Genomic DNA, 22,767 nt, shown 5'->3' on the forward strand with positions numbered 1-22,767 from the left:
CTCACCTGATGGGTGATACAGTCTAGATCATGAAGCTGTCAGAGGTCCCTATTAGATCACACACTAAAATATTTGTAACCTGTAAAGGGCCACGTAACAAAATGTTGGCATTTCTGTCCTGGTGGTAGAAGAGTGAGTAGCCCAGCACAGGTGGGTGTCTGACATCCATGGCTGAGGAGAATAATTAAGTTGCAGTAACACGGAATTAGCATCCGATGTAAAGCAAGTGAGATTGCAGCTCTGATTATAGTAATGGTTAGTAATTGCATCCTTGTAATTAAGCAATAATGAGCTCCCGGGGACAGAACCTTGTTAGCATGAAAGATGGATCAGAAGCCTTCAGTTTAATGTATACTCATCAAACACGGTAGCAGGTTTGGCGAAGAAGAGGGAGCTGTTGAAGCATAGTCCTTGTCCTTAATGGCAGTAGGGTGATGGACCTGTGGAGCCTGGCCCTTCAGCAGACCCTCTGACAGACTGGTTCTCCAGCGTCCTCAGTGCTCAGGGCCTAGCAAAGAGAGAGGGCCTCACCTGCAGCCCTGAGTTGCCAGTTTGATTTCTGACAGACTCATATCCTGATTCTCAAGAACTACAGCCCAGTACTACTGACTTGAGATTCTACTCATTGCCCTTGTTGTTCTGTTGTTTGGTAACTTTTGGATCTGTCAGCAATCTCTTATTTATTGTGCGCTGTCCATCTCCTCCACAGCTTCTGGGTGGGAGTGGGTTGTATATATAGGCCTGTTTCTAGGATGTCCTGACCATTTGTACTCCCCTGCATAGAAAAAGAAAGGATATTTGGTCACTTTTGAGTTTTAGATAAGCAAAGTTATTAAGTGCAATGTCCCTTATAACATTTGGGCCACACATATTTAAAATATTATTCATATGCATAAGTAGCTTGGGATGTGTAGGGTCCATTTCCATCACCACATACAGAAGTTTATGCGTGTCTCATACAGTAGTTGTTGGGAGGCACACATTAAATTCTCTGTGTGAAAACAGCAAAACATTTATTAATATCTGAAACTGAAATTTAAGTGCTGTCCTGGCTCTCTGCATTTTCACATCTGGCAACTCTACCTGGGCAGTTCTGATATTAAATGCTATAAAATAGCATTGACCACCCTAATGTTCCATGGTACCCCAGTGGCAGGGGATATTAAAAGGCTTAAGTGAGTTTGTGGGCATACCACCCTGAATGAGCCTGATCTCATGTGATCCATAAGCTAAGCAGGGTCAGGCCTGGTTAGTACTGGGGGCTGCAGGATGGCTTAGAGGTTAAGAGCACTGGCTGCTCTTTCAGAGTCCTGAGTTTAATTTCCAGCAACTACGTGGTGGCTCACAACTGTCAATAATGAGATCTGGGGCCCTCTTCTGGCGTGTAGGCATACATGCAGGCAGAACACTGTATACACAGTAAATAAATAAACCTTAAAGAAAAAAAAAAAGGCTTATGTGAAGAAAGAATTCCCAGCTATGTCATTTTTGGTAAATCTAGGGTTAAACAATGTTGATTGTTTACTCTTTTTTTATTTTTATTTTTAAATTATGTCAGTGTTTAGAATATTTAAAGCTTATGGGTTGAGTTAGAGTTACAGCACTGAATATTTCCCAGTGGTGTCCCTGTGAGGCCCCTTCCATATACTGTTTCTTGCCTTGAGCATTCATGGTACCGAGTGAGTGTTAGGTGCCCATTTCTATCAGCAGACAAAGAGTTCAGATAGAAAATAACAACAGCAACAAAGACCTTTTTATAATGTTGTGATACTATTGCTTCCCCTGAACTCCCAAGACAGGGTTTCTTTGTGTAGCCCTGGATGTCCTGGAACTAGCTCTGTAGACCAGACAGGCCTCGAACTCACAGAAAACCACCCGTTCTGCCTCCTGAGTGCTGGGATTAAAGGTGTGTACCACTATACCTGGCTTACTGTTGCTTTAAAAAAAAATCTACAATTTGACAATAAAACATATACTTTTCCTTTCTACCTCCTTTTTTCTTTTATCCTCCTTCTATCTCTCCCTTTCCTTCTCTTCTTCCTTCTTGAGACAGAAGCTCACTCTGTAGCTCATCAAACACGGTGGCTAGCCCTAAAATATGTAGCCCAGGATGGCTCTTGACAACTTTCTTTCCTTAGCCCTCCTAGTGCTGAGTTATAGATGCGATTCACATTCTTACTTTACCCTTCCTCCCTCTCTCTTTTTCCCTCTTCCTCCTCTCTCTATCTTCCCCCATCTCTCCTTTCTTCTCTCCTTCCATCCTTCTTCCCACCTTCTAGTTGTTTTTAGATAGAGTCTCACTATCTACCTTCGGTTGGCCTTGAACTCTTGGTGTGCCTCCTGCCTCAGTGTGAGCTTACAGGTGTGATCAACCATGATAGTGTTAGGAACACAGTTTTTGGGCAAAGACAATTCTTCTCAATATTTCTGTGGACAGAACTGGGCTTCAGAATATAGCTTTTGATCTTATCTGTTTTACTGAACCCCAAAGGGCAAAGGGGAAACACATGGGTGGGCAATAGTGAGCCCAAGTCAGCTGCAAGTGTCAGCCATTACTACTGTTGTTAGCAGAGTGGAAAATTCCTGTACCGTGCTTGGTCAGTAGCATATCTTGTAACACGCTTGCAAGGAATGATTGTTATTGTCACTCTAGAGCTGGGTTAATCTGCTTCTGAGGTTTCCCCTTGCTGTCTCATCACAGTGATTGGCAATGCCAAGGCTGTTTACATTATGGACCAAACAAAATGGACTTCCCCAGGGAGGGTCTGCATTTTCTCTTAGAAACGGAACAGTCACGTCAGCATGTAACCTGGAGTGCGCAGCCCTGTCTTAACCACACAAAGCTTGCAGAGACCGACCTTGTTTTCCTCAGAGGTCATTTAACAAAATGTTCAGGGTTGGAGTGTAGCTCAGTGGTAGAGCTAACATATAATTAGCATGTTTGAGACTGTGGATTCAAATATAAATACATAAAAACATTCAACAAAGCATTAAACTTAATTTCTTATAGAAAGAATATCTTAACCTTTGTTTTGTAGTTTGGGACTGGAGTTACAGAGAGTTGTGAGCTGCCATGTAGGTGCTGGGAATTGAACCCAGGTCCTTTGGAAGAGCAGCCAGGGCTCTTAACCACTGAGCCATCTCTCTAGCCCCTTATTAAAAAATTTTAAACTAAGGATACATTACATCGGCTATACTATGGACCATCAAAGAAAAATGACAGTCTTTAATGTTTTTAGAGAAAAAAATTATTCACAAAGAAATAATACATTTGTCTTAAAAATTCATATTGGTACATGTCTCACCAGGAACACTAGATGATGGAGATAACGGAACAATATTTTAAAGCCCTGACAATATAATTATCATTTCAGTTGGATGTTAAACTAAATCTAGGGGTAATTCACGATATTTTTTTAATTTAACTTTTCTTGTGCTTCCTCATCTTTATCTGTCAAGTTAAAGTTGTCAGCAGTGTCTGCCTCAAAGACTGTTGTGAGGTTAAGCAGTTCATATTATGAGATGATGGAAATAATGGAGAGGGTGGTGATGACGGTGTTGATTATAAGACACACACAGCATACACACATTGTGGGTTTTGTGTTTAAGCAGCATTCAGATGCCAAGAGATGGTGGTTGAGTAGACAGATGTACATTGTTAACCTAGGTAAGTTATGGTGTGTAATACTGTGTAAGAGGAAGAAGGCATTATGGAAGTAGAAATCAGGCGTCAAGGCCCCTCTCAGGCCAGAGAAGCATACTAAATGATGTGATGCTTCAGCTGAGATCTAAGGCAGAAGTGAAAGTTAGCTGGGTGGGGGAGGTGACAGGCAGCTCTGGGCTCTTGTTCTTGGCAGAAAGGTCAGCAGAGAAAAGCAGGCCTGTCTATGGTGTTTGGAAGCTAGGGAAAATAGTGCACCTAGTGAGGGTTGTGAGGGGGAGCAACGTGGGACTCCAGCAGTAGAGATGGAAAGCACATGATAGGAAACAAGAATGACCTTAAGGAGTTTGCTTTATCAAGAGCAAGAATGGTCCTCGAGACCTCTGATTCTATCAGCTACCACAATTCCATGACAGTGCTATGTGCTCCATTTTGTTAGTGGGGAAGACAGTTGTTTGCCTAGAGGCACAGACTGAGAAAATACAACTGCCTAGATTTCAACCTTGGTCTCATAGTTTGTTTTCATAGTTAGAATTCCTTTGAAGTCTGGCTCTGTTATGATTTGGAGCCAACCTTGGTTTTCCTCAGTTTGCTGAAAATTAAACTAGTCAGTGTTAGCTCCATAGACTATGAAAAACGAGGAAATATACCTAAAGGGCCAACTATACTGCAAGGCATACAGCCGCTGAGCCACCGTCTATGGGCTCAGAGTCTTGCACAGAGATGTGCTCATCCTTCACAGTTCCGGTCACATGAGACAACCCTATGAGCAGCTGCCTGCATGTTTACTTGGTTATCAGTCATCTTTCAAGGACCTTGGAAACTCACACACAAATCACCTCCCAGGTGGGGTTCTGCACTCTGGGTTCTCCACCTGCAAGCCTGTTGTCACTGAGATTTAGTTCGGCTGGTTGTCTGTTCGTCTGCTGTTTGAGATCCAGTCTCCTTAAATAGCTGTTTGGCTTCGAAATCAAGGTTCCTCTAGCCTCAGCCTCCAGAGTGCTGAGATGTTATTCTACTTTATAGTTATTATTTAAGCTTTCTCATGTTGGCCTTAGGGGCAGATGTATAGGAAACACTCAGATTATCATTGCTTTCATTAGAATGGGGCTTGGTGAGTACTAAGCTCTTAAGAGAGGCTTTTTGTTTTGTTTTGTTTGCTTTTTTTTTTTTTTTTTTTTTTTTAATCCAGAAGACCTTCTGAGTTGGTTCAATTGGAGAAGCAAATGCCGACATCTAAGCAGTATGCCATTAACTAAGTCTTTCCACGCACAGAGCAGACATTCACTGAGTGTGACTCTGTTGCCCCTTTCCTTAAGGTTAAGGCAGACATTTGAACAAATAATATAGCAAGTGGAGTCCTGGGATGGAGGAATGGTGGGAAGTCATCACTCGATTTTTATCACCTATTTGAGGAAGACGAGTGAAAGAATCAGAGGGAATGAGAGGCTTACACTGGACTTTGGAGGGCTTGGGTCGTGAAGAAGAATCCGGAAGGAGGATGTCCCAAGCAAAGAAGAGGGTAGAGCACTGCTCATTGCAATGAGAAAGCAGGCGCCCCTGGAGGCTGCTTGGCAGCAGTGTGGCTGGTAGCAGGCAGATAGACATGGGGCAGTGGGAGAAGGGCAAGATGGTAGCCCACGGGTAATGATCCCCAAGAACCTAGGACTTGTGTGAGACCGAGGGCCTTTCATAATTTCCTCCCCTTCCATCTGATCTCCTAGTGGCTTTCATTTTCTTCCCCAAGAGGCATACACAGTCTACTGGATGGCTCTGGTCTCTCCCTACTTGTCTGTGCTTCTGGTTAGACTGGCTGTTGACTTTCCACACACACAAAACACAGTTATCACTTGAAGACCTATGACCTGACTGCTGGGAGGAGCAAAGGTCACCAGGTGAAAGGACATGTGTGTCATTTACTTTGTGTAGCACGAAGTAGCTAGGGAGAATGTAGTCCATCTGTGACCAAATACCTATGTTCCTCTTTTTCTGGCCACGTCACCAGAGAGGAGTCTTAAGTGGCTCTGCAAATGAGTCAGACCTCTTGTTTCTGTGGAGAAGGGGCTGGTGCAGTCTGAGCCTCTGGGGGAAGCTCAGGCTCTCACTGTTGTCTGTGTTTGCTTACAGCCGTGTAAATGAGTATGGAAGATTATGATTTCCTGTTCAAAATCGTTTTAATTGGCAACGCTGGAGTGGGAAAGACGTGCCTAGTCCGGCGATTCACTCAGGTAAGGGGATCTGGAATCCAGGGTGGGTTTGTTTGTCTTCCTGTCTTCTGGTGACCATCTGCTGGATGGGTGATTGGGTCTAGGGCCAACCTCTAGGCTGAAGATTCTTTGTTGTTGTTGTTTTTTTTTTTTTTTTTGTATGTTTGTGTGTGTGTGTGGGTGGCTTTGAGACATGGTTTCTCTGTGTAGCCTTGGCTGGCTGTCCTGGACTCACTTTGTAGACCAGGCTGGCCTGGCCTCCAGCTCACAGACATTCGCCTGCCTCTGCCTCCCTGAGTTCTGGGATCACAGGCCTGTGCCACTGAGCCCAGCTTAGGCTGCAAGTTCATAAAGCACCCTTGGAAAGCTCCCTCGAGTTCATAGCCGAAGGTCGTTTCTAAATTGCCCGAGGGAGAATGGTGCTGAGGTCTTCTCCCACACCTTCTCTTGCTTCCTCTTACAAAAGGGGCAGGTGGTTTTGTTTCCAGTGTGCAGTATCAAAAATAGATTTGGCTGAAAAATAGATCATTAGTTCATAATCATCTAAAAGTGGAAACACATTAAGCTGGGCATTAAACTGAGTCCAGATATTCATTAAACAGCCCCAGTGCAGATTAAACCTCAGCTTTCCTGCTTATGTCTGTTCTCATCCAAAAAAAAAAACAAAGTACGCTCTTTTGGTTTATAACCAGACGTTCTGCTTGTCTAAGTCTGGTCAGTAGGAATAAGCTGAGGGCAGTGAGGAGCCTGAATGGAATTGAAAGTACAAGTCCTTCCTAGGCTGGACTCTTGAGAGTCACTGGCCAAGATTACATAGTTGTTTTTCTACAGAAATTAGTGAAAAATCATTCTGGAGTTGGTGTTGTTTCCCACTGAAATATCTCATTATGCTCATCATGCACAGAGCGTGCTTTTGTGACAGGAGCCTGGGGACATTGAGATGAGCTCTTAAGATGACCTGGTGCCATAGAAAGAGCACGGCTCAAGGTCTTAAGCCCATGTGCTCGTCCTGGCCCCTGCTGTCCACTGGCCCTTGCCAGGCCTCCCTGCTGCATGTGACTGGCCAGTAAACTCCAAGCTCCCTTTCACTTCAGTCTGTGGAAAACTGGAGTGACAGATTGGGCAATGCAAACAACTTTAGGGCCCACAGTTGCTGGAAATGTCAAGGATTTTCCCATGCTGAGTGACCTCAGACAAGAGCCCAGGTTTTCACCAAAGTTTGGTCTGATGAAATCACGAGTAAAAAGTCAACCAGCGTCTGGCGTTCAGTCAACTATCACGGAGACTTACTGGAAACTCCAGCTGGTTTTACATCCCCTAACCTTAGCAGCCTTTCCTGCGTCTCTAAGGAGGACTTGACTACATGCTTTCCATACAGAAAGGTTTTGTTTTTCTAGTGCATTATTAGAGCTTGCTTGACTGTGTTTTTTTTTTTGTGTGTGTGTGTGTGTGTGCTGTTGTTTGTTTTGTTTTTACTGAAAAGTCTCTTAGAGATAGAGATTATTCAATCCAGTCCTCACACAGATCCAGAGGGACCCACTGACATGTTTATTATGATCTTGAGGTGTGTAGCTGGCAAGGCTGGTTCCCTGGTCTCCTGCTCATTGGCTCAATAATCTCTCCACAGTTGTCTATCCTCTGAGCCCCTCTTCTTAAATTCATAAGATAAACCCTGCCGTGAAAGATAAAGTGCTTTTACTTTTGATTAGTAATTTACCCACAAGTGTTTTTCATGTTTTTCTTTTGTGTCTACTTCATATCTCTCTATCCCTTCAATTCTCCCTAACGTTCATATTTCATAGACAGAATTATGTATGTTTTTGTTATCAAGTAAGCAGTTAAAATGAATTGAATGCAGCTGGTTTTGAGGCATTAAGGTTTGGGGAACAAAGTGGGGAGGGGGGACATTGGGAAGGATTCTTTTTTCCTCATTTGCTAGTCTGCAAACAGCTGGAGCTACAAACCTGAAGCCTGGCAGCCTTCTGTCTGAGCCCTGCCAAAAAGGAAAATTGATTCAATATTTGTAAATAAAGTTATGAATGTTTATATTTACATCATTTGCAGACATGCAATGAAGCGTTTGCTTTTGGTTTTAAGCTCAGTGTTCTGAGTTCAACTTTAATTAAGGAACTCTCTTGTTAGGGATTGGATTTAATTAAAGATGTCCCAGTCTTAGCTGCAAAAGCTAATAAAATCCATTTTGATTTATTCCTGGAATTCTGCAATCTGAAGAGGGAAGAGACTAGGTAAAGACTTTTTTTCTTGGTAGAAGTCCTTGCTACCCCAACCCTCTCCCTAAGCTTACAGGAAATATGAAAAAGTAAACTGAATTATACCTCTGATTTTGCTAATGTCCCTATTCTCATGAAGCTATTATGTTTCCAGTTTAAGGTAAAGCAATTTTCTCCTGTTTCATGCTTACAATAACCTCAAACTCAAGGATTTTGAGGCCTAGACAGGGGTAGTGGTTTGTCTGGGGTCACCTGCTGCCTCCTGTTTTGATGCTGCTTCTCCTACTCTGCTGTATTTCTGATGACTTCATTTCTCAGCTGATCATTTCTCAAATGATGACTTCATTTCATTCATCTGGACTGTGTCTAATTGTGTGTGCATGTATATATGTCTGTCTGGATTGTGTAATTCTGTATGTGTCCATCCGGACTGTCTAATTGTCTGTATGTGTATGTGTGTCTGTCTGTCTGGACTGTGTGTAATTGTGCATGTCTGTCTGGACTGTAATTGTGCATGTCTGTCTGGACTGTGATTAACTGTGTGTGTGTGTGTGTGTCTGGACTGTATGTAATTGTGTGTATGTGTCTATCTGGACTGTAATTATGTGTGTGTGTGTGTCTGGACTATGTGTAACTGTTTGTGTGTTCATTTGGAGTGTGTATATTTGTGTGTATGCTGCAGTATACCTCAGGCTGGTGACAGTCCTGAGGGCCCAGGAAAACTTGGAAGCTTCCTGTCCTTTTCTATTATCATTCCGTGCAGAGGTCCAATACACCTTACTTTTGTGTTTGTCTTTAAATAGTCTTACCTTTTCTTTCCTCATCCTGACTATCCTGATGTCATTCTGGTGATTTCTTTCCTCCCCAGTCTTATCCTGGTGTCTGAGTTTTCTGTTTTGAAACCAGCACCACGCATTGCATCTTCCAGATTCTCTCCTTTACGGCCTCATGCTTTGTCATTCTTTTCTGTGTTTGCTTCTGTCAGCATTTCTCTCTCCATTTCCCTTCCCCTCTCTCTTCCTCTCCAAACATGATACCAAGCAGATTACTCTTTTTCTACCTCAGTCAAAGAATGGGGTGGGGAGTGAGAAGAATCCACTTAATTGGAAGATGTGCTTAAGTGTTACATGCCATTATTTCTTCCTTAGGGTCTTTTCCCCCCAGGTCAAGGAGCCACAATTGGAGTTGATTTTATGATCAAGACAGTGGAGATTAATGGTGAAAAAGTAAAGGTAAGAAGCTAAATAATAAATACTAGTAAAGCTTTGTTGTGTTCTCTACGAGTTTAGGGGAGGAAGTGCAATCAGGTTTTTATAACATTTATTAGATTGTCTTATTTAAGCCCATGTTGAAAACAGTACATTGGGGTGGAGCTGAGCTGCCAGAATACTTGTCTAGTATGCAAGAAGCTTGGATTAAACCATCAACACCACATAAAACTAGGTGTGGTAGTGCTTCCCTGTAATCTGGACTCGGAGTCAGGTGGATCCATAGGAAGTTCAAGGTCATCCTTAACGGAGCAAGTTGGAGGCCAGCCTAGGTTACATGAGAAACTATCACAAAAGAAAAAAACATGCAGAATGAATTTAAGGATGATATGTTTAGATATGAAAACAGTGAGGAGAACACATTTTCCTTTTATATCACATATAAGTGATGTGAAAACAAAGTAGGAATTTCTCTTTAGATTGAAAGTTGGACCAATAACAGTTCTCTTCTAAATAAAAGGCCTATTTGAGAAAGCCTTCTGATCCCCACACTTCACTAAGTCTTAGAGGGCTTCACTTAGGTTGTGTAGGTAATTCAGTCACATGAACAGCTTATTAAAATTATCCTGTCTCCCACTATACCTTTATCTTGGACCTCTATATGTCCAAGAGAGGACCTTTGACTTCTAGTTTGTCTTCCACTTTTTCTCAATGGCTTGGTACTTAGAAGTATAGTATTGAAACAGGAGGTAGTGTGTTCGTTAAGTATGTATTATAAGTCAGTGCCTCTGATAGATGCTTTCACATATGTTGCCATTGTTACTTTAATTCTTAGTATGATCTCTGGGAAGTGGATGGCATTGTCCTTATTATACAAGTGCCAGAGGCTACTTTATTGACTTATTTAATCATGGTTGTAGTCCAGAAGGGAGATGAGCAGGATGCAAACTTTACTATACTCTTCTAACTCCATGGGGTTCCTGTGGGATAAGAGGATAATGAAGGCACAATAGCCTCATCACCTTGCAGCAAGAAAAGGAGGAAGGTGATGGTTAGGAGAAATATGAAGTAAAGGGCTGGAGAGAAGGCTTAGAGGTTGAGTTCATACTACCCTTGTATATGACCTGAGTTTGGTTTCTGGCACCCATGTAGGTATGTTCACAACTGTCTGACACTTTCTTCTGGCCTACACTCACAGGCACCTACACTCAGCTCACATCCACTGACAGACACACACACACACACACACATAAATAAATAAATAAACAAACAAACAAAAATGTAAAGATTTATTTATTTATTTATTTTATGTATATAAATGCTCTGTCTCCATGTATCCCTGCAGGCCAGAAGAGGGCATCAGATCTCACTATAGATGGTTATGAGCTACATGTGGTTGCTGGGAATTGAACTCAGGACATTTGGAAGAACAGCCAGTGCTCTTAACCTCTGAGCCGTCTCTCTAGCTCCCTTGTCTTTATCATAGAGACATCTATACAAAGTATAATGGTGAACAGAAAGCTGGGATACTGGAAAAATAAAATCAGGCTGTAAAATCTACTTTAATGCCAACTAGAAGGTCAGAAAAACTGTAAGAAATGAAGAAAAGGAGCTAGGGTGTGGGGACAGGAAGAGACAGGACCAGGCTGACGAGATACTGACAGGAAGAACCTTCTATGATTTTCTTTTATTCCAGAGGAGGCAGTTGCCAGCCTAAGGCAGTAGACAGCAACAGTCACGTTTTCATGAGTCTCCCTCCTAAGTATGAGCTCCCATTTGCATATGCACTTGTTAGTTCATTTCTGTGAAGTGAACTGTTGGTGCCTACCATGTACTTGGCTTGGGGCAAGAACAAGAGAAAATAAGGAATGGTACCATGGTTACAGAACAGGTTCTTTTCCATTCGTGAATTTCAAGCGTAGGCATTTCTTTTTTTCTAGTTTTGCAAACAATGGCTTTATTTTTTAAGTGTTTATTTTTACTTATTTGTGTCTCTGTGTATGTATGTGTGTTTAGACACAAGCACAGCATGGGTCAAAGAACAACCTGTAGGAGTTCTTTTTCTACTACCTTGAGTCTGGGCATCAAACTTGGTCCTTCTCACTGGAACATTTTTGCTAGCCTTGACCTCATTTTTAAGTGCTTATTACATGACTAAAATTCCATCTTTTTGGGGTTGGACTCTACCACAAGACCACAGGCTCTCCAAGAACAGGCTGTCATTGTACTCGTCTTTATATTCACAGCTCAATTGCTTCCATTAACACCTCTTTAGATTCCTAGCATTTCATAAGAGATGGGAGTTGGCTAGTCCATACAGTTAAAGCTGCCTATGATTCATTTCTAACCCAACATGTTGAATGAGATATTAAAAGAAAAAAGAAAACTGTGCATAAGGAAAAAAGATGAAGATGATCTTCAACCCTACCCATTGAGTTTTTCAGTCTATCACAAAATAATGAGTAGTAACTAAAGCTGTGAGGTTAGCCTATCTTTTAGCCTTAGTCTGATTATAATAAAAGAGTTTTTTGTTGTTGTTGTTTGGTTGTTTTTTTGAGACAGGGTTTCTTTGTGTAACTCTTGGTTGTCTTGAAGCTTACTCTGTAGTCCAGGTTGGCCTCTATCTCTCAAGAGATCTACCTGCCTCTGCCTCCTGAGTGCTGATTAAAGGTGTGCACCACCACCTGACTCAAATGTTTATTCTTTTGATGCTGTGTTTGCCTGTCTGTCTGTCTTGTGTTGCAGTTGATGCTTAGAGCAGAGCATTGTGGTAGATGAAGCATCACTGCCTTTGATATTTACTGATACCAGGTCTGACAACATTCTGTCTGAGATCTTTTAAACTCTAATCCAAGAACAGCTAATCATTTCCTCCTTTGTTCACAATCCTATGTTCATCTCATTAACCATCATTCAACTGTGCCCACTATGTACTATGTTAGGAAGAAAACAAAGGTCTGAAGTCAGAGACAGTCTTGGTCCTCAGAGAACTCAGTTCATGAGAGAGGACAGCCCAGCAGACTGATGACAAGGCATTGCTGTGATAGTGAAGCGTAGTGCTGCAGTTAGTGAGCTGGTGAGCAGTGTAGTTAGCCCTGTGCTGTAGGTGAGAGTGGCAAGGAAACCCAGGGCTGCAGTTTTGAGGACACATTGACAGGTCGTAGACTAACATTTGCAGATACTCTGTTCTTCTGGTGCCTCTTTGAGAGGGCATTGCTAATTAGTTGTAGATTTGGGTTCTTTGTAGACCATCACCACTTAGATCAGGGGCTGTGTTTTATTCATCTTATGTCTGGTGCCTACAAAGGATGAAAAAAAATTGATTATAGAGAAGGGTGATAAAACTAATTTGAGTGATAGTTGACAGAATATAAGCATCCTTAATAATCAATTCTCAGGCTAGACACAGGCAGTCCTATATGAGAAGGTGGCATAGATTTTGGCAAGGCCATACAATCACTATTTTAGAAAAGATTTTGATGCATAAAGCAGTTCCCAAGATGTTCCAGTCATGAACAGTGTGTTCTAATGACTGACAGTATCTAAATCCAGTCAAAAGTGTTTCAGAGGCCAAAAGGGGGCTTTGAAACAATAGTCTGCTATTCTAAGGCATATCTTGGCAGAAGGATACCATGGCCCTACTTTGAGGCAGAGAAGAGAAATAGCTTTTGTTCCAGCACAAACAGTCATGTGTATGTTTGTATTTAGCACACACAGACTTTATATCATCAAAGAGCTGCTGCAACTTCAAATCAAAGGAGAATGTGTGCACTGGCTCAAGGCAAGAGCCTACCGGTTACTCCTCTGTGTCTTTAGCTAAGTTGCTATGGGGCCATAGCAACTGCTGGATGTAGCTGTCCACCAGAATAAGCTTGCAATGGCAAAAGCAACAGGGTGTGCCAGACTGAGTTCTGAACTGGGAACAGAAGACATGGAGTCTGATTTCCAGCTTTGTTGGTGTAATATAGAGCTCTGCTGTATATTTAGAGTTGTGTCCAGAGAACAGGCCTCTCATTTGTTGTGTCATCTGTACAGAAGGTTGAAGAGGAGATTTGGGAAGTATTTTTCCTTCTTTCTTACTAAACCATGTTTAGTAAGTCTACAAATAAGTCTACAAATAGTAGACTTATCAAACCCTATTAAATATTTTTGTTCATCTGCCTATCTATCTCCCTCCTGTCCCTTCTCCTATCTATCTATCTATCTATCTATCTATCTATCTATCTATCTATCTATCTAATGGAATACAAAAGGATTACATGACCTAAGGTCATAGATCTTAGTGTGTAGTGGAGAGACATGACTGTAATGGCACTATTTCTATTTTCTTTTTTTAAAAGATTCATTTATTCATGAGTGCTCTATTTTCACATAAGCCTACATGACAGAAGAGGGCATCAGATCCCATTATAGATGGTGTGAGCCACCATGTGGTTGCTGGGAATTGAACTCAGGACCTCCGGAAGAGCAGCCAGTGCTCTTAACCACTGAGCAATCTCTCCAACCCCACCATTTTTATTTTCATTAACAGTGATAATGTCTTGATATGTTCGTTAGCATTTTAAACTGGAAAAGTTGGATGTTGGGGAGGCTGTATATTCATTCTTTTGGTTGATGACTAAAATGCCAACGAGCACAGAACAACAGTTCGCCCTTTACTGCAATGTGTGTATCAGAGTCCACTTTGAGTGCCAAATTGTCTGAGACATTGAGCAAGTTAACAGAGCTAACTGTACTTTAGTTTGCTGATGAGGGAAGTGTATTTTAATAGCATACATAATATAATAACCCTACCTCATAGGGTTATTGCAAAGACTGAGTTATTACATATAAAATGAATAGTACAGACTTGGAACAAAATTAGGTATAGTAGGTTTTTTTTTTCTTTTTGGTTTTATTCATTTCTTTATGTCTTTAAATAAATAAAGAAGTCTTAAATTAAAAACAATCAAAAATGGGAAAGAGAGTAAGTCCTTTTCCCAAACCAGAAACACTTGACAGTAGAATATGCTTTTCAGGGCAGAGAAGAACCATAAATTGTTTGGCTGATATTCCCATTGCTGAGCTATAGTGTGGCAATGTTCTTTGTTTGTGCTTTTCCAAGCTGATTCCTGTCTTCTGTGTCTGCAGCTACAGATTTGGGACACTGCAGGTCAAGAGAGATTTCGCTCTATCACCCAAAGTTATTACCGAAGCGCCAATGCCTTGATCCTTACCTATGATATCACCTGTGAGGAATCCTTCCGTTGCCTTCCTGAGTGGCTGCGGGAGATAGAACAGTATGCCAGCAATAAGGTCATCACTGTGTTAGTGGGTAAGTAAGGGCTAATAAAGAAGGAAATTGATTTGAGTGTAGCAGAAAATTTATGATCAAGTAATGTTTGTGTGTTACCACCTTCCAAGAATATAGTATATTGTTACCGGAGTTATATAGTCAACATTGTTATACAACTGATAATTTAGAAAAACAAACAAAAATATTGCTGATTTTCCTATCAATATAGGTGAAAGAACTATAAGATAGTGGATACTGCTGGTGTGAAAGGAAAGGAAATCTTTCAAGTTTATGAGGAATTCATATTGAGGCAGTTATATTTTTTTAAACGTAGACTTTGGTAAATTTTTTTTTTCTTCTTATTGTATGCTGACTTAAGACATCCCTCCTGTGTTTCAGAAATCCACTAAGGGAAATGCTGCAGTTGGTTTCATCTAGTAGGAAGAGGGAGTCTATTTAATGTGACAGAAAACCAGAAAATAGCCCTTGATTTTCTATGGTGGCAAATTCACTCCTTAAAAATGGCATCACAGGGGCCTGGGAGATAAGTGAGCTGGTAAAGTACTTGATGCACAAGCATGAGTACCTGAGTTAGATCCTTACTATTCAAGTAAAGCCTGGGACTTCTGGCCCTTGCTTGTAATCCCAGAGAAGGCCGAGATAGCTGGACCTCTGAGCATTGGTGGCCAGCCAAGTCTAATCATGGAGTCCTCACTGAGAGACTGTATCACAGAAAACAAAAATAAAAACACAACCAAGGTGGGGTACATCTGAGGAAGGATCTGGACCTTTGATCTTCGAATGCATGTTTATGTATGTACACACACACACACACACACACACACACACACACACACCCTACATGCACTCACAAGGGTCCTGTAAAATGAACATCATTATAAACTCTAGTTGTGATAGGAAAGTAGCATTATCTACCTACTTGCTAAAATATTTTCTGCCTACGAGGGAATTTTGGTGTATAGTCTCATGACTTGAATTTTAGAAATATGTAAAACTACAGAACACATCATTAAGTTACAAATTATGGCTAACAGTAAGGTGAGCAAACATTTTATTTGTTCTTTTACTGAAAATTGATTTTTTTTTTTCACATATTTTGATTACAGTTTTCCCTCCCTCTACTCCTCCCAGTTCCTCCCCATCTGCCATTCTCATCTTTCTGTCTCTCATCAGAAAACAAACAGGCTACTACGGGATAATAAAATAAAATGAGATAAAAGAAAAGCTAACACAGTAGACTTGGACAAGATAAGCAGAAGGAAAAGATTCCAAGAGGAGGTAGAAGAATCAGAGATCCATTCTTTTGCACACTCAGAGATCCCACGAACACACTAAACTAGAAGCCAAACATATATTCAGAAGACCTGTGCATGTTGCCGCAGTCTTTTTGAGTTCATACTAATTTAGAGGGCCTTGTTTTCTTGGTGTCCTCTGGCTCTTAAACTCTTTCCACCTTCTTTCCACAGGGTTCCCTGAGCCCTGAGGGTAAGGATTTGATGGAGACATCCTGTTTAGGGCTGAGTGTTCCAAGGTCCTTCCCTCTCTGCATGTCTGGGGTGGTCTCTGTATTTGTTCTCTTCTGCTGCAGGAGGAGGCTTCTCTGTGATGGCTGAGAGAGGTACTGATCTGATCTATGATTGTAGCAGAATGTCATTTGGAGTCATTTTCTTGCTACTTTTTAATTTCCTTTAAAGAACAGGTTTTACTCTAGGACTCTAGGCTATCCGGTCTTTGGCTCTTGGCCACCCACGCAGTGTTGGGTATGGGTTCCATTTTGTGGAGTGGGCCTTAAGTAAAATCAGACATTGGTCGGTCACTCCCACAAACTTTGTACTACCACTGCCCTAGTTTATCTTGTAGGCAGTACAGCATTGTAGACCAAAGGGTTTGTGGCTGGTTTGGTGTTTACATTTCTCTTTTGGTAGTGTGCATTGTACCTTGCTGGGCCAAAGATGCTACAATATAGGGGTGAATGTTCAATGTAGGCACCAGCTTGACTTCTCTAAGCTAAATGAGTTATACAGGTGTTGTCTGCAGCAATGGGGCCTTGCTGTCAGTTTGTGGAGAACAACCTATATATAGTCTTGGCAACAGCCTGGGCTGTTGGAGGATCCACTGGGATCCCTGTTGGCCAACAACGCAATTAGATGTAGTGCAATCCCAGTACTGGAAGCTTCCTTTGGTAACAACAGATGGTCAGTTGGGACCTTTTCTCCCCCATTAATCTCAATGTGACTTCATTGAGATTGCCTTTAGTTATGTATATATTTTAGGAAGCATGAATGTATTAGTTTTCCATACTACTCTTCAACTGGCCCTTTAGCTGTCTCTCCCTGTATTCCTTCCATCATCACCCCCTACCTCCCCCACTTGGTCCTCCCATTCCCGCTCCATTCACCCATAATTATCTATTCTATTTCTCTTTCCTAACAAGATATTTCTGTTCCTTCTAAACCCTTACTCTATATCTTACCTTTGTGATTCTATAAATTCTAGCTTGGTTAACATTGACTTAATAGCCAATATCCACATATAAGTGAATACATACCATTATTTGTATTCTTGAATCTGGGGTACCTCACTTAGAATGATTTTTTTTTTTGAAGTTCTAGGCATTTACCTGCAATTTTTAAAATTTCATTTTGTTTTAATGGCTAAATAATATTCCATTGTGTAAATATACCATATTTTCTTTATCTATTCTTTGGTTGAGGCCATTTGGGTTGTTTTCAGTTTCTGGTTATTTTGACTAGAACAGCAATGAACATGGTTGAGCAAGTGTCTCTGTGGTAGGATAAAATGTCTTGCACAAGAGTCTATAGAGCTGGCCTTGAAGTAGATCAATTCCCATCTGAAGAACCACCACACTGAATACTATAGTGTGTAACAAGCTTGTACTCCCACCAGTAATGGATGTCAACCTACCTGGAAAAAGGAGAAAACTTTTAAAAGGTAAAATATACCCCGAGTTAATTGGACAGATACTGAGGTTAATATTTTAAAGCTGTCAAAAATTTACCTAATCTCATACTCATATTTCACTTTCTCATATCTCAGTTCCAAGGGACATCAACACAATTACTTTATCCTTCAATACACACATAGCAGCCTCATAATCCCAATACCAGCTCTGCCATTGACCACTGAATGAGTTCAAGACTTTGTCCTTAAATGGCCTTTTGTCCTTAGTGTACACACCTAAGGATGCAGGGTTAATCATGATGATTTAAATTCACTTGAAATAGTTGTTGTACTTATGCCACTATGACAAACTAATATTTATAGTTACTTTTTAAATTTAAATTTTGTTTTAATTACATAATTGCGTTGTTATGTAAAACATGAACTTCTAAAGTCAAAACAGTAAAGCAGAATATGCCCAGAGACGTCTGGCTTCTGCCTGTATGTTCTCTACTTTTCTCTTTCTGGTTGACTATTGTCTTTTAAATTACAGCCTTGGTTTATTATTTTCTTTTTTTTTTAATTTTTTATTATTTACACTTTATTCATTTTGTATCCCCCCATAAGCCCCTCCCTCCTCCCCTCCCGATCCCACCCTCCCTCCCCTTTCTGCATGCATGCCACTCCCCAAGTCCACTGATAGGGGAGATTCTCCTCTCCTTTCTGATCTTAGTCTATCAGTTCTCATCAAAAGTGGCTGCATTGTCCTCTACCGTGGCCTGATAAGGCTGCTCCCCCATCAGGGGGAAGTGATCAATGAGCAGGCCAATCAGATTATGTCAGAGGCAGTCCCTCTTCCCATTACTATGTAACCCACTTGGACACTGAACTGCCATGGGCTACATCTGTGCAGGAGTTCTAGGTTATCTCCACGAATAGTCCTTGGTTGGAGTATGAGTCTCTGGGAAGTTCCCTGTGTTCAAATTATCTTGTTCTGTTGCTCTGCCAAAAGTGGAATTTTTATGTTTTCCATTTAGGCAGTTGTAGATTATACTTCTCAATTCATGGCACTGTATAGAATATTCCTCACTGTTATTTCTTTACAGGGTTGAATACTAGTGTGCATGTATTGTACTTTATACAAGGATTTGGGTTGTTTCCAGTCTTTGCTGTTACAGATGGCACTGGTATTTTAAAGTAAACATTCCTGCAATCACGGTCATATTTGCTTTGCTTTACTTGCTCATCTGTTTAATCTGTCCATCCACTTCAGGTCTGGAATCAAATCGTGATGCTTCCCAGATGAAACAAGTCAAGTGATAATACTTTTTTTGATTTGCCATCATTACAGGCAACAAGATTGACCTGGCTGAAAGGAGAGAGGTCTCCCAGCAGAGAGCAGAAGAATTTTCTGAGGCTCAGGACATGTATTACCTGGAGACTTCAGCCAAGGAATCTGATAATGTGGAGAAACTCTTCCTTGACTTAGCATGCCGACTCATCAGTGAAGCAAGACAGAACACACTGGTGAACAATGTATCTTCACCCTTACCCGGAGAGGGGAAGAGCATCAGCTATTTGACTTGTTGTAATTTCAACTAAAGGCTGAGAGGCAAAGAGAATCAAAGGGAATCAGTAGTTGCCTTGGTGGGCCGTATGTTGCTAGGGAATCTGGCAATGACTATGGCTCCCTCTCTTGGACCTTCTGACTCCTGTAGGCTCCAGAGCTTACAAAGCATGCAGGCCAAGGGCCTTGCCTGCAGGCCAGCATTAGCAGAACACATAATGGTTTCACCCTTTTGCAATCTGGCATTGGAGCAAGGAGAAAATTGCACTAAGCGCTCCATGATCTGCAGAGCATGTTGCTTTTGTTTTTAAAAAAGCAAGTAAAAATGCATTCCTGAACACAGTGCAGGGGATCATATGCTGTAGGAATCTCTCCTGCGTGTCAGCGGGTGCACGTGGGGCTGTTTTTTAGGCTTCAGTGGTAATTTGGTGCCATGGTTTTCTTGTCTACCAGGTAAACCAAAACTGGAAATGCCAAGTACTGTCTCTGTAGTACTTACTGATGACTCCATGGAGATTTTGAAAAGTGTTATTTCTTTTGTCCACAAGCACTTTCAAAACCTTTGGGATGTAAAAATGGAAACTCTTCTCATGACCAACAGTAAAAATTATTGTTTAATAATATATACAAGCTCCATGACTCTTTGGTGCTAATGAGTATGCTATTTCACAGACCAAACATTTTAGTACATTGATACCCTTAGATATATTACCTAGAAATAAAATGGGGGAAATCCATGAATCAACAGTCTTTTTCAGAGTCTCATTACCACCTTTTCTAGGATTGGTTTGGACATGAGAATCCTTTTTCTTTCATATTCTTCTTGAAATTTCTTAATTTTCTTTTATTCTTTCATAGTTTTCCTGCCCTTTAAGTAAATCAAAGTCTAAAAAAAAAAAAAATAGGGAAAAATCCAAGTGGATGATGACATTCTAATGAAGAACATTAGTTGTAAGACATTTTGAGTAGCATGAAAAATCAGAGCAGACATGACCAAAATACTGTGGAATATGGACTGACTGCAAGAGCCAGGTTCCAGACAGCACAGTCCTCTGTAACAGGTCACACCTTTTCTTTTCTGGAACTATCCTTGGGTAGACCAAGGTTTAGAATTTTGTAGACATTTTTAGTATAATAAAGTGAGAACAGCAACAGATGAAAAGTCTCACAAACCTTTTTTGTATCTTCAGTGAACTTAGGAAAGTCCTGCTCAGGAAGCAGGCTGAGTTGTCATGTATTATATTAATGTTGACCATACATTCTTTTCCCTTTACCTTTTTTTCCCTGGTATCTCTGTATAGCTTTCTTTTTCCTACTCCTTTTTCTCTTTCCTTTCCATGCTGGTATGCATGTGTTACTGGAAATCTCCAATTCAAATGGAGGTATATATGCCTTTACTTAGCCAATTATAAAACAGGACTCAAATTGGAAGACATGCTGCTTAATGAGTTCCTGTTTCTTCAGCGCCATGCTTTGATACCTTCCAATTTGTTCACTGTCATCAGAGCAAATTGCGACAGTAAATTAAATCTGTATGCTGTTGATGTTGTCAGGTGATTCTGTAGCTTGCTGTATAGCATAACTGAGTGATGAATCATTGAATGAGGATATGACATGTAATTCCACTGTTGGTATTGATGGTGATAATCTTGGACCTGACATGTCACTCTTGGAAAGCTACTGAATTGTAAAGCAGTGAGTCAACACAGCAGGATATTGATAACACATTTCTAGCAGATTCTGTAATATCCAATCTCTTTCACATGTATTATTTCCAGTCATTGGTATTGTGACTGGGTCACTATGCTTTTCTTAATTCTATAGGAAAGAGAAAGGCTTCCTAAAAGTTTGGGCTGCTTTTCCTTTATACAGGAAGAAAGAAATCACTTTAATGAAAATAAAAATCATGCATAATTAGTTACCTTTACTTCTCTATTAAGCCAGCAACTAAAGGCATCAGAAGATAAACTAATCAAGGTTACAGAAAATTTATCTTTTTACTGTGAATTTTCCTAAATTTAGATTTATTAATTTTCTTTACTGCAAAATTCTGATCTCAGCATATGATGACTCAGCCTTGTCTCACAGCAGTATTTTAAGAATAATGTGTTGTGAACTTCAAGGGCTTTGTTAGATTGGACTAATTTAGCTCCAGAATAACAGCTTTTGTGGTCACATTATTGTTATGTTATTTGCATTGCTTAGGGATTATGACATCCCATCTGCCCCTTCAGGTTCAGAAGGAGCTTCAAGAGCCCTACTTCAGGTCTCTGTCCCCCTGGGCCTCCATGTCTTTCAGTGAATCAGTCACCAACACGACCATTTAGTGTGGCCCCATGAGAAGCTGGGCCCTTATGTTCCACAGTTCCATGAATTTAAGATCAGGCATTTGGATATTCAGTGATGTATCTCAAGTTTGAGAACAATCCTTTACAATATTGTAGGTGCAATAAATACCAGTCGAATAAATGATTCAGTGCCAAGATATTTGTTTGTTTGGTTTTTTGAGACAGGGTTTCTCTGTGTAGTCTTGGCTTTCCTGACTTTGTAGACCAGGCTGGCCTCCAACTCACAGTGATCCACCTGCCTTTGCCTTCCTGAGTGCTGGGACTAAAGGTGTGCACCACTGTGTTTGGCTTGCTTGTTATTTTTAAATGGAAATCATTAAACTGGTCCTTCAGAAAGAATAATTTTAATCTAGGACAGAACATAAATTTTATTTTGCCTAATACTCATTGTTGGGGCAATTTTTGCTCAGATAAGTCCCTTTTACATAAAACTATTTAATGGTGAAAAACCCAAGATTTGGTTTATGTAATGTAGTTTAGCTCATCCTGACAAGACCATCTCTTCTTCCATTTCCTGATGATTGGGGTTTTTTGTTTGTTTGTTTTAATAAAATTATCAAATATGTGGCAATATTTTGTAGTTTCCATCGAAAATACATGTTCAGGTTATAGAGTCATGCTTGGAAAAGATCTATGGAATCATGTAATATTCTGGTATGGGTTTGTATAGACTGTGTCCTCAAAGAACTTAGCGGGTTTCTCCTTTTCCTACACAAAGCTGTGTTTTTTTGTTTTCTTTTATTAGATCTGTTGCATTACACTATTATTTAATTATATAGAGCCAATTATCTTTTGCATCGACCTGTAAGCTTTTTCTGGCTTTCATCCTCCCCTCCATATTTTAGTCATTTTATGTCAGCATCTTTCCCTAAGGGGAAAGACAGTAACTAAAAACGAAACTGAAATTTATTAGCCCGAGACAGTATGTCAAGTTCTGATTTTGAAATTGTTAAGAAACCACTGACCAAAACAAGATGTTTGACTCAAAGCAGTGAGGCTTGATGGAGAGGGAGGAAGCAGAGTCTTTATCTTCTGTTCATAAAAGTGCACCTTGGAAGGAGCCTAGTGACTCCCAGGGTTAGATCAAGGATTTGCCAGTCTCCTCTTTGAGCTATCTCATAGTATCAACTTCAGTTAGACTAATTCTGGAAAAAAAAAAAAAATTAACAGTTGCAAATCATTTTGAACTTGTTTTTCTCCCATGTATCAATACCAGTGGCCTTAAAGATAGGGTAAGTTTCTAAGTCTCAGTCCTACAGAATGCTATGCATCTCATGGCCATATATACTTATTAGGGATCACTTTCCTGTTAGCTTTTAAAAGAAACTGTGGGTTTGCATGCGTTTTT

General features: G+C 40.6%; 1 protein-coding gene across 5 annotated transcripts in view; it reads left to right on the top strand.

The window, feature by feature from the left end:
- The window catches only part of Rab30 (RAB30, member RAS oncogene family), an 88,494-nt gene extending 66,938 nt beyond the window's left edge, over nucleotides 1–21,556 (top strand). For 3 of the 5 annotated variants that reach the window (XM_055623129.1, XM_055623128.1, XM_055623127.1), the window contains 4 exons: nucleotides 5,789–5,889; nucleotides 9,248–9,331; nucleotides 14,438–14,621; nucleotides 18,856–21,556. In XM_055623129.1, the coding sequence (XP_055479104.1) occupies nucleotides 5,797–5,889; nucleotides 9,248–9,331; nucleotides 14,438–14,621; nucleotides 18,856–19,106 (612 nt within the window). In that variant the 5' untranslated portion in view covers nucleotides 5,789–5,796 and the 3' untranslated portion in view covers nucleotides 19,107–21,556. Of the gene's footprint in view, nucleotides 1–5,596; nucleotides 5,890–8,548; nucleotides 8,865–9,247; nucleotides 9,332–14,437; nucleotides 14,622–18,855 lie in introns of those variants that run through there. The other 2 variants (XM_055623126.1, XM_055623125.1) reach the window with 2 other exon arrangements.
- The last annotated feature ends 1,211 nt before the right edge of the window (nucleotides 21,557–22,767 follow it).

This window comes from Psammomys obesus, unplaced genomic scaffold, assembly GCF_907164565.1.
Source record: "Psammomys obesus unplaced genomic scaffold, mPsaObe1.curated_primary_1811, whole genome shotgun sequence".
Classification (NCBI taxonomy): domain Eukaryota; kingdom Metazoa; phylum Chordata; class Mammalia; order Rodentia; family Muridae; genus Psammomys; species Psammomys obesus.